This window comes from Lissotriton helveticus, chromosome 4_1, assembly GCF_964261635.1.
Source record: "Lissotriton helveticus chromosome 4_1, aLisHel1.1, whole genome shotgun sequence".
NCBI classification, from domain to species: domain Eukaryota; kingdom Metazoa; phylum Chordata; class Amphibia; order Caudata; family Salamandridae; genus Lissotriton; species Lissotriton helveticus.
Window position 1 is genome coordinate 1,062,919,825 of NC_136063.1, and position 17,789 is coordinate 1,062,937,613.

The 17,789-nt window shown below is 47.9% G+C and overlaps 1 protein-coding gene across 3 annotated transcripts in view; it reads right to left on the minus strand.

Annotated features, from left to right (window-relative positions):
* The window catches only part of TRIO (trio Rho guanine nucleotide exchange factor), a 4,034,553-nt gene that overhangs the window by 1,724,129 nt on the left and 2,292,635 nt on the right, over positions 1–17,789 (minus strand). For all 3 annotated transcript variants that reach the window (XM_078687660.1, XM_078687659.1, XM_078687661.1), the window contains exon 40: positions 17,473–17,576. In XM_078687660.1, the coding sequence (XP_078543786.1) occupies positions 17,473–17,576 (104 nt within the window). The remainder of the gene's footprint in view (positions 1–17,472; positions 17,577–17,789) is intronic.

Sequence of the window (17,789 nt, forward strand, 5' to 3'; positions counted from 1 at the left end):
GTACCGAACATGTTGGAATCATACCGCCACACCGTAAACGGTCCTCCTCTTGTCCAGCCCCTCCTTAGGGAGGGACCCCATAATCATCCCAAACCTTTCCCTGGGATATTTAAGGGCTTACCTGTGGTTGAGTCCCTAGATTCGTCGTGGGACAAGATTAATTTCAGACACCACTTTTAATTCAACCGTCTGGGCACTCTGGAATTAACTGGGTTTCGCTCTGGGCATCAAGGCTGCAACTGGGAAGACTCCTGCTGCTCTTGAGGTCGTCGCCCTGCTTGTCTGCTGCAACGTCCGAGTCAGCGCACCATACAGAAACCTTGCAAGGACTGTGGGCATCCAAGACACCTGAAGAAACCTCCCTTGAATTGAAGGGGTCACTTCCCTGCATCTGCAGGTACTGCAACTAAGCTGACCGATCTGCTGATCCTGGGCTCCCACAGACTCCAAAAGGCTCAGCAACACTTGTCCTCTCACCAAGATTGAGGCCAGTATCCCATGACGAAGCCGCAGGAACCAAACACATGTGCACTGTGTCAACTTTCAGTTGCAAAGGCTTGTTGTCTTCCTCCCACCAAGATCTTCGGGCTCCAAGATGCCCATACCTCCAGCATCTCCTGTGACCAAGATCTTCGTCTTCACCACATCACTTGCACCGTGGGCTTGCATCGCTGGTGAGCTGCTCGAGTTCCTCTTGCGACTCTAGTGGCTCCGGCCTGTGGGTCCTCTTGAGGGTCATCTTTGAATTCTTTGGCTTCACTGACTGCTTAGGTCCTGCCCTGACTCTCCTGCTTGTGGTGAGTTTCCTGGACCTTGCTGGTTCCGACATTGTACCTTCTTTAACTCCCAAGTTGATTGCAGTTGCCAAGGCTTGTTGGTGCTCCAGACGGACACAGACCCCTCAACTCTCGACATCCAACATGGGAAAGCTTGTGTACAGCTCCTGGTCTTCCACAGCATCACCTGGTCCACACAGCTGCAGTGCCAAGGTCACCGCCAGCTCTCCTGCAACACTCGACATCAGTGGGCATTCATCTCGGTCCCTTCTCAGTGGCCTAGACTCTGTCCCCTCTGCTTGCAGGTTCTTCACATCTTGAATGAACCTTTGGTTTCCACCAGACATTTTCACCTTCCCCAGCAGCGGCATCTTCCTGAAGTCCTCCATTGGATTCGACAGCAGATTCTGATGCCACTTCACACCTATGCACCCCACTTTCTGGGTGCAGGTATCCTGGTTCCTAGGGTATCCAAGTGGCTCTCCAGCCGGCTCTCCAACCTTCTGTCTTCCACAGGGTTTCCTCAGGGTCCACTGGGAAGGGTCCTTCGTCTTTAAAAGAAGAAGTTACGTACCTTAGGTAAGTAACTTACCTGTAAGAGACATACATCAGTTATGGATTCCTTACCTTAGAATTATTCCCAGGTGTCAGACTAGATCCGGGGAATTTTTCTTCAGCAGTACCCTGTGCATCGGTAGGTGGCGTCGGTCAACTCCGCGTTCGTCGTTGGCGTCGTGATCACCGGAATGATGTTGCGGTATCTACTTTGACGTCACCCCTGTACACTGACGTCAGTTCTTTACATGACATTCCATGCCAAACGTGCAAAGCCATGCAAGACACTGACCACTGGTACACAAAACTAGGGTCCTGAAAGGAAGTTCCTTACCCTAGAAGTCACATTGCAGAACAGACACGATGGTTTGGGGCGGTAAGGAATCCATAACTAATAAATGTCTCTTACTGGTATATCATTACCAAAGGTAAGAAACTTGTTCATCTGAAAGAGACTATTAGTTATGGATTCCTTACCTTAGAATAGATACCCAAACAATACCATCCCCGGAGGTGGGACTGCAAACTAAGTTCACACCAGAAAGTCCTAGATAACTGAACGGCCAAAGAAGCCATCTCTCCGGACCTGGATGTCCAGGCAGTAATGTTTAGTGAACATGTGTAATGAAGCCCAGAAGCCCACGTGGCTGCCTGGCAGATGCCATGAAGGGGGACTCCACGTCACAAAGCAGTAGTGGCTGCTGTCGCCCTGGTGGAATGGGCGCGCAATCCTACTGGAGGTTCTGTTTTTGACAAGACATAACTAATTTTGATGCAAAGAACGACCCATCAAGAGATTGTATGCATTTGGACAGCCGGACTGTGAGAAGTTGGCCTGGTATATGATGTTCACTATTCTAGTGAGCACCTTACACCAATTCCTCTACTCTTAATCCCCCCAAGAACTGTCCTCCTTGCACTTATGCTGTTACCACCACCAACACATCTCCTTGCGATAGCACTAACACTAACACTCCACCATGCCCTACCCGCCCTCGTAACCTCAATACCTCATCCATACCCACTGAACTCACCAAAAACGCCCATGCCTTCAGTGCCAACACTCTCCCCCTCTACCTCATGACACTCGCCCTCAATCCGAGGAGCCTTCATTCCTCTATCCCAGTTATCCTGGGTACAAGTAGACTACCCCTTCTTCCGACATCTCCTAGACTCTGACAACAACTAAAACTCATACCCCCCGTCCCCCTTCCCAATTACCCAACTCCACCCCACTATCATGCATGCTGATTAACTGCCGATCCGCCTCCTGCCACGCAACTGAGATCGCCGAAAATATTCTCAGTGAAAACATAGACATAGCATTCCTTACTGAAACCTGACTTAACCCCTATTCCACTCCGATTCTAGACTTGCTGATCCCCCCTGGTTATCTCATCATTAAAAAAGATAGATGTGAAAAAATAGGAGGGGGCCTTGCCATTATCTTCAAAGATAATCTTAATCTTTTGCTTGTCCAACTGAAAGACCCATCCACTTTTTAATATCTCTGCGCTGATATCAATACCCCAGGCTTCCCCATCATTAGGCTTCACACTATCTACCACCCTCCTGGAAACTCTATCTCCTTTACTGAAGAGATGTCCGATCTCATCACTCTAGCATCACTCTCCCGCTCTAAAAACATCTTACTAGGAGACTACAACATCCACTGGAACAAAAGTGACGACCCGGCTGTCTCCCGGTTTAACAATATCATGGACATTACCGACCTGACCCAACTGTGCCAATCTCCAACTCACACCAAAGGTGCCATCCTTGATGCTATCCTTACTAGCAAGGATCTCGCCTCCCTCTCAAAAATCCTTCCAGTAGACTGGTCCGACCATCACCTTATCCTCTTCAACTTAAATGGCCCCACCATACACCCGATCCCCATAGGCAGCTTACCACTGAAACCTACTCGTAAACTTCACCTTATTCCGCCGGGTGAATTAGAATCCACAATTAAATCTCGCTTACTACTCCCCCCTCTCTCCCATAGCACAAACGACCTTACCGAACAGTACAACAACTCTATTCTCGAAGCCCTTGATCAAATTGCCCCTATCAAATACAAACAAGAAAAAAACATCCCACCAAAAACCTGGTTTACCTCGGACCTTAACAAGGAAAGACGGGCACTTAGGCAATCTGAAAGCACCTGGAGGAATCATCCCACCACTGACAATTTGGTGCTTCTGAGAAACGCTAGGGCCCAATACAAAAAACACATCTTCACTGAAAAAGCCTCCTATCTTCGAATGCAGCTAGATCATGCTCGAAACCGCCCCAGAGAACTCTTTAACATTGTTAAAAAACAAACCTCTTCAGGCTCTCCAAAAATACTTGCCACTACTGAAAGATGTGAAGAAATAGCCAGCTTCTTCTCTAACAAAGTCAACACAATCGAACTTTCCTTCGCCTCCACCCCCTATCACCTCAACCTCCCTTCATACATCACCCCCTCCCTAACATTCATAGCACTAACTCGCCCTCCTCTCCCCCGCTTCAAGACCACTCCCAACCACTCTCAGTTCCCCCTCCCAATCTCCACTCTCATACTCCACCAAGCTAAAAATAATGCCTCCTGGAGCGAATTCTCCCCTGTCTCAGAAACAGCTATCATCAACATCATCTCTAAACTCAAACCATTCTCTCACACTAAAGACCCTCTTCCCTCTCACCTGGTCCAAGAACTCAAGCACATCATTGCCCCGCTTTGGACTAATATCATCAACTCCTCTCTTTCCACGGGTTGTGTCCCAGCCTCCCTACAGACAGGTCAAATCTCCCCCATCCTCAAAAACGCCTCTGCCGACCCCAATGACCTCAACAACCTACGCCCCATCTCTAACCTTCCTTTCCTCTCAAAAGCCCTGGAAAAATGTGTCCTTTCCCAGCTAGATAACCATATCATCTCTTTCAATCTCCTGGACATGTTCCAATCGGGCTTCAGAAAAGGATGCATTACTGAAACGGCAATGCTTAATATTACAGACGACATTCACCGCTCTCTAGACAGAGGTGAATCCTCTCTACTAATCCTCCTTGACCTTTCGGCGGCATTCGATACTGTCCACCATCCCACCCTTCTCAACACCCTTAAAGTTTGCTTTGGTCTTGAGGGCACTGTGCTAAAATGGTTCTCCTCATTCCTTCAAAACAGATCCCAACAAATTACGCTCAGTCAATGCCTCTCCAAACCTCAACCGGTCTCACTTGGCGTTCCACAAGGCTCTATCCTCTCCCCCACCCTATTCAATCTGTTCATGGAACCACTCACACTCATTCTCAAACAAGCCAAAACATGCTACCACCTATATGCCGACGATACCCAACTTTACTACAAGATCAAATCCCACAATGACATCTTTCACCTCAACGACACTTTGAATAAAGTTCAAACTTGGTTCCACCTCAATCATCTCAAACTGAATCCTAAAAAAACAGAAATCATCATTTTTAGTCTCAAGAGAAACTCTCTCCCTATTCAACTCTGGGTCAATGATATCACAGCTCTCAACTGCCCCCTCTTCACCTCTAACTCTGTCAAATCCCTAGGCATCAGCATTGATCTAAACCTGAATCTCATCCCACACATTAAAAATTCTGCCAAAAGTGCCCTTTTCACCCTTCATCACCTCAAAAAACTGAAACCTTTTATCCCAGCTGATGACTTTAAAATCGTTGTCTAATCACTTGTCCTGTCAAAAATTGACTATGGCAACGCAACACTCGCTGGCACCCCTAAAATCCACCTGGCACCGATTAAATGTGTTCTTAACCTCGCCGCCAGACTTATCGCCGATTGTAAAAAAATTGACCACATATCTCCAGTCCTTAAAAACCTTAACTGGCTCCCAATCGAAGGAAGATCCACATACAAGATTGCATGTATCACGTATAAAGCCCTACACCTAAATACACCCTCTTATCTTGCTAACAAATTACATAAAGCTGGGTGCTCTAGATCCCTTAGGAGCACTAACTCCCTTGCCCTAATCCCACCCAAACTCAAATGCAAAAAACCCCAATCCCGTGCCTTCTCTGGCAATGCTCCCATGATTTGGAACTCTCTCCCTAAAGATCTCCGCTGCAACCCCTCCTACCCACTCTTCAAAAAAAGGCTCAAATCACTTCTTCTCAACAAATATTGGGGCCCCTAACGTCTATGACTCGATTACTATACACACTCCGCTCCCCTGCTATCCGCTCACCCTACCCCCTTTCCCCACCTCTCTTACCTCCTCTCCTCCTGCTTCACATCCCCTATTTCTCTGATTCTCTATACTCTCCATCCTCTTTTATGCTCCATGAATATATGTACGCTGCTTATGTCGTTATATGCTACCTCCTATCCATGCAAATGTAATTTTTTGTATCTTTCATGATTATTACACACGTTGAACTATTTCTTGTATGTATACCGACCTTGTAAAGCGCTCCGATACCCCTGGGTCCAGTAGCGCTATATAAAACTCTCTAAATAAATAAATAACAGAAAAAGTGTTTTTCCGGTGTTTATGGAAGGTTTTGCTTTTATTATTGCTTGCTTTCTGCACTGAAAGAACATGGTATATAGACAGTGTACTTATAGTGTATATGAGGTCCAAATAGAGTTTTGCAAATTAATCTTATTGTAGTACACCAAACAATACTTCTTCAGTGAGTCTTTGGGTCATGTGCGCTCGCTCTTTCCTTCCCCTGTGAACGTCTGTGAAAAGGCCCTCTCAGCATTCCTAGCCCATTGGGCTGAGAACCATCAGCTAAGGGACACAGTTGGGATGACTCTTTCGTTGATGCCACATAAAGCACGAAATGATAAATATTTGCGTTTTAGTTCCTATGCATTAGAAACCAGTGCACCAGAATGGACTAAAAAGTCAATAGCATTCCCCATTAACTCTTAAGATTGTAAAGATGCTTTCAGCATACCATCTAACAAGTGGCAAGGATCTACTACAGGGAATCACTTCAGCTTGGGTATCAATTTTGACAGGTCATCACACAACTTTTTTTTTTATACGTAGCTGAATCACTGGAAATACAAACAATATCACTCCAATCTTTGCTCAACTTGGAAAGAACCTTTTTTTGCAGAGCATTACAAGTGACACTGCGTTCCATGTTTTCCAAAAGTCTGGTGTCATGTTTTCACCACTATCCCAGATGCTTGGTGATATATATACTTGTCACTATACCTTACATTGAATGTTTAAAGCCTGAGGTGTTGGCAATTCACCTACTATCAATACTGACCAACTAGAAACTATGGTCTAAGGGTTTTTACCCATTCTCTGTGGGTAAATGTGATGACACATATTAGGAAAGATTTTTATGAAACCAGCCATTTTACCTATCGGTGAAAGAATCAAATGCAGCCAAAATATCAAATATAAGTTTGATATTTCCTGATTCTCTATAGTTTATAAAATAATTAAACTAGACCTAAAACATGAAACTTAAACCCTGCATCTTTAGACCAAAGGCCACAAAACTGAAAAAGTAAAAGGAAGAAGAAACAATATTTTAGTGGCATCCCTAAAGAACAAAACTCAAGCAGAATAATGTTAGCCAGTCTTTCTTACTGCTACTTGTATAACAAAGTTACATTGTATTGACCCCTTCAGGTAGAAAAAAATGACTTTCACTCTCTTTTTCCTTTCTTTGAATGGCATTTAGTTTGTGGTGGTCCAGGTGTTTTTTCAGTGTTTATATGTTTTCACTGGTGAGGGCTATTTTTCTGTCAGTGGGGTTTTATCAGTTATTATAGGTTTAAACCTAAAACCCCACAGCCTACTTATAGACCAGCTATCCTAGTGGTAGCATGGACAAAGCAGTCTTAGGCTAAAACTTCAGTGAGCATGTGAAGCAAGCTGTTTTACCATATGTAACCCCTTAAGTACCAAATGAAAGGACACCACACAGGTTATATATAAAATATATATGTATTTATTACAAACACAACCCCTCTGAACTCTTTATGAGGTCAGAGGCACACGCACATAACAAGTTACTCAATTATCATACAATAAGTTGCACAAAATACAGTTGAGCTCTAGGGGCGTTGCAAACCATTTACTAAAATAGTGGTATAAGTACCACGTCACGAACAGAGAGTAGGCCTAGGGCCTAGGGAATCGCTGGGGCTACACTGAGCTAATGAGAGTTAGGAGGCAGGAGGCCCACGGGATGCGTGTGCAGTGTCTCTACTCTCATGCGAGTTACCATAGGGATACAATGGGAACGTAAGAGGTAGAAACTAGTTGATTTAGGACACTTCCGGATGTACTAGGAGAAAGCTACTGAAAACTAGGACACTAGGATAGTCAATACCCACAGGAGCACCGGAGTACTCGCGTTACCTCACCCACAGGAGCCGGGTGCATAGGTGTCAAAGTGTGTCGGGTTTCGTCGCAGAATCCTATGGAGACCTGTGAAAAGATGCTGCAGGTGACCAGGAGAGAAGTGTCCGGGTGGATCCAAGGGCGGATCGAGGAAGAAGGGTGCCTGAAAGCAGAGGGGACAGAGTCTGGGTCACTAGCCAGTGACTAGGAAGGAACCAGGCGATGCCGTGAAGCAATCAGGTGATGTCGTGAAGCTTGACTCTGCAGCCACGTGGACCAGGAGGAGTCGACGATGACCAGGAGCTGGATACGGACTGTCCCACAAAGGATCTCGCTGTTGGCGGCGTCGGCTTCCGGATTGGAGTCAACAGGCCTTGGCAAATGCAACCCACGCAGGAATCGAATATTCGCTTCGAGTTAGACCAGCAAGGTCTAGGGGGCTTCTCCTTTGCAGGGAAGCAGGGGCCCACCTGGAGCAACCAGGCAGGCGGATCAAATTAAAAGGTTCGTCATCACAGAGGCCACTAGCCAACGGGCAAGTAACCGGACAGACACGTCGAGCACAAAAACACTAGCAGGCCCCACGCGGCACTCGAGGAGTGTGGAGGGCTGTGCGTGAGTGCAGAAGGTGCTCGGGGCTGGGGCTTCTCAATCCCCAATGCACAACTTCGAGGGTGCCTCAGAAGCTGCACAAGTAGCAAGGAGCAGGTTTTTCAAGATGGCCGGTCCCACGTCTCTCGTCGCCTCCACGGGTCTCGGCTTTGCAGGGACTGTGGATCGGTGTCAAGGAAGTCTGGAAGTCTAGCTCTTGTCGGACTCTGTGCTCGGGCTCCGGCGGGAATAGCAGGATCCCAGGCCAACTAAGTCGAAAACCAGCTAAACACTAGGCAAAAAGTTGGGGGTAACCATAGTCCGATATCCATCCTCCTACACTGACCATTCTTGGCATCTACATAGCCAACAAAGAGCTGATCATCCACCCGGAATTGTTTAGTGCAACTCATATAAAATGAGAGCGCACGTTTTGGATCCAGACCGTGGAGCCTCTCCTCCTTTTTAGAAGGATGCAGGGGGAGGAAGAAGGTGGACAAAGTGATGGTCTGTCCTATGTGGAAAGACGTAACCACTTGGGACGAAAGAAAGGCCTAGTGCGCAGAACAACCTTGTCCAGAGAAGAGGTAGCCGAACGATTTCGGAGAGGATTGACTGAGATAGGTGAGTGGATGGCAGTTAATTGCCTAAAACTTAACTCGGAAAAAAACGAGGTGATAATTTTTGGACAACTCTCAACGGAATGGCCCTCCTCTTGGTGGCCCCAAACGTTCGGTGCCCCACCCAAACCTGTGACCAAAGTAAGAAACCTAGGAGTAATCTTTGATGATCGTTTAAACTTCATGGACCATGCCAGTAAAGTAGCCTCCACAGCCCATCACAAACTACGCATGATTCGAAAAATAAGCCCGTATCTCCCAACAACTGCTATTAAAACACTGGTGAGCTCACTAGTCCTGACATCATTGGACTACTGTAATGGGCTTTTCATTAACTCACAAGTTAGAGTTATAAAAAAACTGCAGACCATACAAAATGCGGCAGCTCGCCTTATCCTTGGAATCCCTAAGTTTGCTCCTCTCTCTGACGCAATAACAAAACTGCGCTGGCTGACGATTCAGAACAGAGCCAGATTTAAATCACAGTGCATTGTTTACAAAGCACTAAATAAACAGGGTCCGCAGTTCCTAATAGACCATCTATGTCCTTACCAACCAACTCGTCAGCTGCGCTCCACCAACAGCAACCAACTATCGGTGCCCCGCACCAGGACAGTGATGTGGGGAGATCGACGCTTTGTGGTAGCAGCTTCCAAACTCTGGAATACTCTACCTCAGGACATCAGAGCATGTTCCACACTGCTCCAATTTCACAAAAAACTGAAAACCTGGTTGTTCAATAAATAAGTTCACGGTATGGGCAGAGGTTAGAGCAACGCAGCTTAATTAACACCTAGCTGGCAAATTAACAGCGCCAAGACACCTTCGGGTACATGTTGCGCTTTATAAATGCCAAAAAATAAATAAATGAACAGCCAAGAAAGGAGGTTTCGAAGAAAGAGCCTTAAGCTCGCTCACCCTGTGAGCAGAGGTGATGGCAAAAAGGCAGTTTTGAGTGTAAAAGTCTGGGAGGACAGTTATGTAGCGTCTCGAAAGGAGCACACAAGGTAAGTCGGAACAAGATTCAGGTCCCACTGGGGCATTACGTAAGGAATAGGAGGAAACAGGTGAGTAATGCCCTTAAGGAAACGATTTACAATACGGGACTTGAAAAGAAAGGGTTGATCTGGAAGGTGAAGAACGACTGAAATGGCTGAAAGATAGCCCTTGAGAGTGGCCAGAGCAGAGCCCCGCTGGGTCAAGGAACGAATGAAGAGGAGAACTTCTGAAAGAGGGGCAGAAAGGGGATATACAACCTTTACTGTGCACCATGCCGCAAACGTGTTCCATCTACAGGTGTATACTGTTTTGGTGGAGGGATGCCTCGCTGCCAAGATAGCATTACAGACTTTGGGAGGAAGTCGAAATCTGTCAACTGTCGACGCTCAATCTCCATGCAAGGAGGTGGAAGCTGGACAGGTTCGGGTGGAGGACCGTCTTGTGCTGCTGCGACAGAAGATCCTCCCAAAGGGGCAGTCTGGTAAGAGAATTGATGGCCATGGTTGAGAATTTGGGATACCAGACTCTTCGTGCCCAGTCCATAGCCACAAGAATGACTTGGGCCCGGTTGCGCTTGAACTTCTTCAGCACTCTGGGCCGAAGCGGTATAGGCAGAAAGGTGTTTAGAAGACCGCAACTCCACTCGAGACGAAAACTGTTGCCTAGTGAGTGCAGCCTTGGAAATGCTAATGCACAGACCTGCTGACATTGCGCATTCTCTTTGGTGGCGAATAGATCTAACCAAGGCTCCCCCCACAGCTGAAAGAGAACTTGCACCACCTCAGAGTGAAGACGTCAATCGTGATCCATCAAGGACCAGCAGCTGAATTCGTCCGCCCTGACGTTCAGAAAACCTGCAAGGTGTTGAACCACCAGGGACATGCCCTGATGTTCCAGCCACATCCAAAGGTGAAGAGCCTCTTGACATATGGTCCACGACCCCACCTAGCCTTGTTTGTTGCAGTACCACACAGCGGTGGTGTTGTCCCTGAACACCTGCACTACTCTTCCTTTGACAGAAGGAAGGAATACCTTCAGTGCAAGACGAATTGCCCAGGGCTTCAAAAGGTTGATGTGGAGCCCAGACTCCGCCGGAGACCAGAGGCCTCTGATCTCCACCTCCCCATGTGGACACCCCACCCCAGAAGTGATGCATCCGTCACCACTGTGAACTCTTGTTGGGGAAGGTAGAGGGATCTGCCGTTTATCCAATCCTGATTCATTAGCCACGACTGCAATTGGTGTGCAGTGACCTCCGAGATCTGAAAGTGATAGGAAAGATTCCCCTGATGCTGTGCCCACTGAAACTTCAGGTCCCACTCCAGAGCCCACATAGTCCACCTGGCATAGTCCACCAGCAGGATGCAGGAGGTCATGAGGCCCAGTAGCCTCAGGGTCATTCTGACCGAAATCCGGGATAGAGGCTAAAAGATCAGAATCATAGCCCGAATATTCCAGACTCGCTGTTCGGGAGGATAAGCCCTAAACTGTGCTGTGTCCAGAACCGCTTTGATGAAAAGGAGCTTCTGAGAGGGAATCAGGTGTGACTTCAGCACTTTGATGGTGAACGCCATCGAATGCAGAAGGTCCGCCATAGTCTGGAGGTGGGAGACGACAGCCTGGGGTGAGCTTGCCTTCAACAGCCAGTCGTCGAGATAAAGGAAGAATGGAACCCCTGATCTGCGCAGATGAGCTGCAACCACCACCATCACTTTCATGAACACCCGAGGGGAGCTGGTAAGGCCGAAGGGGAGCACGGTGAACTGAAAATGCTTGTGGCCTACCATGAACCGTAGGTAACAACAGTGAGCATGCAGAACAGGGATGTGAAAATAGGTGTCCTGCAAGTCCAACGTTCCCCTCCAGTCTCCAGGGTCGAGGGCAGAAAGGACCTGAGCCAATGTCAACATTTTGAACTTTTCCTTCCGGAGGAAGAGGTTGACAACCCTGAGGCTCAGGGACTCGCTCAATGGCTCCCTTGGCCAAGAGAGCCACAACTTACTGACGGAAAAGGGCCAAGTGATCCTCTGACATGCGAAGGAAAGCAGGTGGCATGGAGGGAGGGGTAGTCTCAAAGGGGAGGGAGTAGCACCTTCGGACTATCTGCAAGACCCACTTGTCTGACGTGATGCTGAGCCAGTGGGGGAGGTGATGGCGAATCCTGCCGCCCACTGGCAACTGGTGGCCCTGAAAAGTCAGACTAGGAGGGCTTGGAGGCTGCTGCAGAGGAGGCGATGGTGGACTGGCCCGCCTACTGGCCCCCCGCCCATAATGCTGGGCCCCATGTCCCCGGCCGCGCAGAGGCGGGAAAGCTTGTGCAGGTCTGTGGCTGTGGGCGGAACGTGGCGGGGCACCACTTCCGTAGCCCCGAAAGGGTTAAAAGCAGACTGCGCGGGGCGAGAAGTGGTAGCAAGGCCCAAGAATTTGGCCATAGCCCTGGAATCTATAAAGTGCTCGGCGTGCTGTCTGCTTTGTTGCAAAACAAGCGACAGCCATCAAAGGGCATGTCCAAAAGAGTTGCTTGGACATCACCCGAAAAGCCAGTGGACCTCAGCCAGGCATAGCATCTCCGGGCTACCGACTTTGAAATCGTCCTGCCTAGCGAGTCAGCGGTGTATGGCGAACTTCGCTGTATCTCTACCCTCGGCAACTGCAAGGGAGAGCACGGCCCAGGCCTCCTCCAGGCTCTGTGCAGCACCTGCATGACTGTGTCACACACGGACTAGGAGTAACGTCCCAAGAGACATGCGGTGCTCACCGGCCGCAGTCCTAAGATGGCGGAAGAAAACATCTTCTTCCCAAGATGGTCCAATGTCTTGGATTTCTTATCAGGTAGAGCAGTAGGGAATTCACCCTTGGAAGTTGAGGCTTGGGACCAAGCTCTCAGGGAGAGGAAAATTGGGTCGCCTGGTGCCGGGCTGTGGTGTTGGGCAATCATCCTATCCACAGGAGGCCCTGTGTTCGGCTTGAACCAAGTGCCCAGAAGGATGTCCGTAAGGGCCTCATTGAATGGCAGCAGGGGCTCTGAAGAGACCGCTGCCGGTTGAAGCACCTCTGTCAGGAGGTTTGTCCCGACCGCCACTGCAGGAAACTCAATGTTCAAGGCGTCAGCCACCCTACGCAACACCACAGCATAAGAGGCACCCTCCTCCATAGCCACAGTAGGGAGGGAAAGCATGCCAAGGTCTGGAGAAGTGTCCAGACCACTGGCCTCACCCAACTCCTCTCTCCAGTCCTGTTCTTCCAACTGGTCTGCAGATGGTCCACAGACTCCACCCAGTCCTCCTCACCCTCCTCTGGTAGCCACTCAGGGCGATAGGGAACACCAGGGGAGAACAGAGGTACAAAGGTACCGGTCAGTGCCAGTACCGACGCCAGTTGATGCCGGTCCGGCTCCGTGTCGATGTTGAGGGGGAGGCTGGGGTCGACGTCGGTTGGAAAACACAACCGGTATCAGAGGGGGCGTAGGTGGCGCCAATGGATTCGGCACCGGAGGAGGTGTTGTAAGGTCGACCAGCGCCGACCCAGATCCAGGCATGAATCCCTGAGGGCCATGCAGCATCGTGGCAGAATTTGCCGGCATTAAAGGCCTAGAACCCCTAGGTAAGTCCGCGGGGCCCGAAGGCGCGCCCGGCAGAGTTGGGTTGCCTAAAGATGGAGCGAAGGGCTTTGTAAAAACTACGAAGTTGGGCAGGGGTCGCTCTGGCTCCTGGGAAGTGGAAGAGGTATGGGGTCGACCCAACAGGCTCTGCGGGCGGAGCCGGACGACTACCTTCCGCATCCCGTCTGCCAACAGACGGGGAGAACGCGAAGAGTGGCGGTGCTTATTTGCCTTCTTTTTGTACATCGACTTACCCGAAGACTTCGACAAGGAGTGGTAGTGATGGATCCCCGAGCCTCCCACGACCTCTCTCTCGAATGGCTCGGAGCCGACTTCCGGGCCTCTAGAAGCGTTCGGGACCGCTCCTGTAAAGACATCGGAGCCATGGCCCAGCAATTGGAACACGACTTCGGGTCGTTGTCGCGCTCCAGACACCAGAGGCACACTAGATGTGGGTCCATCACCAATATCAGCTTGTGGCAGGAGCCACAAGGCTTGAACCGGGTTCACCGATGTGGCATCCCTGTGCACAAGCAGTCGTACAACTCGAAAAGATGTCAACAAAAGTAAAAAAAAGACAGTCAAAAAGTGACTAGAGGTATCACTCTCTCCAGATTTGCGCTGGCTGGCGTGGAAAGATAAAGAACTGATGTCAGCGTGAAGGGGCGGCTTCTAAGTAGATACTGCAAAGCCATTCCGGCAATCATGACGCCAACAACGAACGTGGAGTCAACAGATGATCCCTACCGTCGAGCAGGGGTACTGTTAAAGAAAATTCTTCGGATCCAGTTTGACACCTGGGCGTAACTCTAAGGCAGATGTCTTCAAACTTTTGTAGGTTGAGCCCCCCCAGTTGAATTGTTTTAGATGTTGGGCCCCCCCACAACCTGACAGAAATTTCTGGAATCTGGTACACTACATAATCGACTACCACGTGCATATCACAGGCCATATTCTGCAAATAATGTTTAACACAATAAGAGCGTTTAGTAAACTGCAGGTTTGTGAATGGATGTAGTGAAATGACAGAGGCTTATTACACAGCTCGAAACACAACTTTCCAAGATAAAATGTGCGCAAATTCTTTTTACTAGGATGCTTTATTTTACACATGACCTAGATTAGTAATAACACCACCAACATAAATGTTTGGACCCGTTTTGATCTAAAATTGCATGCAACTAAAACATTTCTCTGCAAATAGTAATAGACTCTCTCACATCAATCACACAAAACAGTATTAACAAGAATCTGTTTAGGAAGTATTCCAGGCCATCAGGGCAAAAACAGAGCTGCCTCTATCAAGGGAACACCTGAAAGGCTGGGTTGCAGTGCATGTAAATATGTCCTTTTGTAATTTAGGATGAAAACCTTGATGGGGCACGACATGCCCATACTTGTGTACAGAGCCGCAACTAGACACGAACTTCGGGGGGCTAACACTCCCATCCAGGGCTGGCCCTAGTACTGGTCGCACATAGTGCAACGGTCTGTTTTGGCGCCCCTCCCCCATTTCCTCCTTCTCCATGAATTTCCTCACTAGCACTCATCAACAATGCACCCCATCTCTCTATAGCACCTTTCTGGCAAACATTTCATTTTTTTATGGTGCTAGTCATAGTTTACCCACACTCAGTTCTTTGATCTGAATGGTACACATTCTTTGTAGTAGGCACATTAAACCTCTGCGCTGTTTGAGTGCATGGTGATCAGAGTGAGTGCATGGTGATCAGAGTGAGTGCATGGTGATCAGTGTGAGTGCATGGTGATCAGTGTGAGTGCATGGTGATCAGTGTGAGTGCATTGTGATCAGTGTGAGTGCATTGTGATCAGTGTGAGTGCATTGTGATCGCTGTTAGTGCAGGGTGAATGGTGTGAGTGCATGGTGATCAGTGTGAGTGCATTGTGATCGCTGTGAGTGCAGGGTGAATGGTGTGAGTGCATGGTGATCAGTGTGAGTGCATTGTGATCAGTGTGAGTTCATTGTGACCACTGTGAGTGCAGGGTGAATGGTAGGAGTGCATGGTGATCAGTGTGAGTGCATGGTGATCAGTGTGAGTACATGGTGATCGCTGTGAGTGCAGGGTGAATGGTGTGAGTGCATGGTGATCAGTGTGAGTGCATTGTGATCGTTGTGAGTACAGGGTGAGAGGGTGAATGGTGTGAGTACATGGTGATCAGTGTGAGTGCATTGTGATCAGTGCGAGTGCATTGTGATCACTGTGAGTGAATTGTGAGCATGAAAGGGAAGGGCGAGAATGAGGAGTGAGTTGTCTGAATGCAGGGTGCATTCCCAGACACTTGAACTAACACAGCAGGTTATTGACGCAGCGTAGCGTTTCAGATATTTTAAACTATTGCTATTATGGTATTAACCAGGGATCAGGGTGGAGGAAATGAATGTGCTGATCTTGCAACAAACTTCCAGTTTCATGGTTAGGGCTGCCAGCTGATTGTTTATTTTTGTACCAACAGCGCCATCAAAATAGTCACCTAAAGCTGCATTGTCAGTACTTCTCTGTGCATACTTTGAACAGCACATATAAATAGTTGCACTTTTAATTGTGTTTTAGGGCTGCCTGAATGGTCCATGACTGATAATAAAATGGAACAATGACAGAAAAGTCACATTACAAATGTATACATATTTATATTAGAAGTATATTTGGTGTCAAGACAAGCAATTTGCAGGCTGTTTAAAAAACACATGGCTGGCTGGCATTTTTCTTTTGGTAACTTGAAGCCCTGTGGGCGTTGCAGCGCATGCCTGTGTATATTTAAAATAAACTTTGTCTCCTTTCTGCCAACAGCTTCCTCCAGGACGGAGTTAAACTGGTAGAGCTGAAATGCTTCAGCTGCTTTGGGAGGCAGGATGTCTCCTTTGCTAACACTGAAAGCAAGGAACAGAGGTAATTTCAGCTGCAGTGGGAGGCAAGGAGTCTCCTCTGCTATGAAATCAAATGCAAAGGAACAGGACTGTCTGTTCATTTGTTTTCGTTTTTAGCAGAGACCCTTCCTCCCACTGCAGCTGAAGCAGCCCAGCTCTACCAATTAACCCACTCCTGGGAAGGTTAACTGTTCGCTCTATACATGACAAAAGCGCAAGTCGTGCCTTAGATATTTCCCCTCCCTCCCCCCTCCTCCAGCTCTCAGTTACCGGAGCTCCCAAATAAACATTTGAAAGGGGTGAAGACTTGCACGCCTCGGGACAGTAAAAAGACTGAAAGGGAAGATGCTAGTGTGGAGTGCGAACCCCCCCTGAGATGGTGTCACGCCCCCCTGGGGGGGGGGGGATGGGCACGCCCCACAGATTGAAGAACTCTGCTCTAAGGTAAGAAATCCATAATTTATAGTCTTTTCAGTTTTGCAACAACTTACCCACTGACTTGCATTGATCCCACGGTTGTGTTCCCACTCTGCACACAGCCTCCTTGGGGCTCATCTGGTGGTTCTCTGGGTCCCCTGTACTTCTGTGTATTCTGGGTATAGTCTTGACTTGAGTCATGGTTTGCATACCACTATTTTAGTATATGGTTTAGTCTCCCCCTGGTGACTACTGTGCATTTTGTGCTACTTATCCATTTCTATTAAAAAGTATTGTGTGCATTGTGTATATCTCCGGCTGGAAGATATCTGTGTGTGTTAGTGAGTTTCTTATAATAAATACATATTTTTATAAATACACTGTGAGGTTCTTTTTCACTTAATCTATACCTATAAGATTATGTTCTGGTAAAACAAGCTGGTTTACACTCCTTCTGGACTAAGCCTGAAGGCTGCTCTCCACAGCTACCACTTAGAGGTCTCTCTAAGGTTGTCTAAGACCACTAAAATCCCTATAAGTGTTGTCTGGATTGGTGCAAAGTGCCCACTTATATAGGTGTACACCCTATACCAAGCCAGCTTCTCACACATACAATAGTACTCAAATGTGTTTCATTATTCCTATTTCAGTCTTACCCTAACGTTAGGGTACTTACTCTCTGTGCCAGTCATAAATTTGATGTAAATTGCCGAACACAATCTTGTCCTTTCCTTTCATATCATCAGGGACACCATCTTCTTTCATAAGCGCCATATAACCCTAAAAATAATTGAGAAAAAGGGATCAAATATACTATTGCTCGTATGAAACTATCAAAACATCATCTTTTTAAAATATTACTAACATTAGCAAGCATTTAAAATACCCTCTGCTATGCGAACAGACTTGTTGACATTTCAAGCCCAGTCATAAGAAAATGAGAGAGGAAAAAACAATCAGACCATGAGACTCAAGATCTCCTTGGAGCATTTT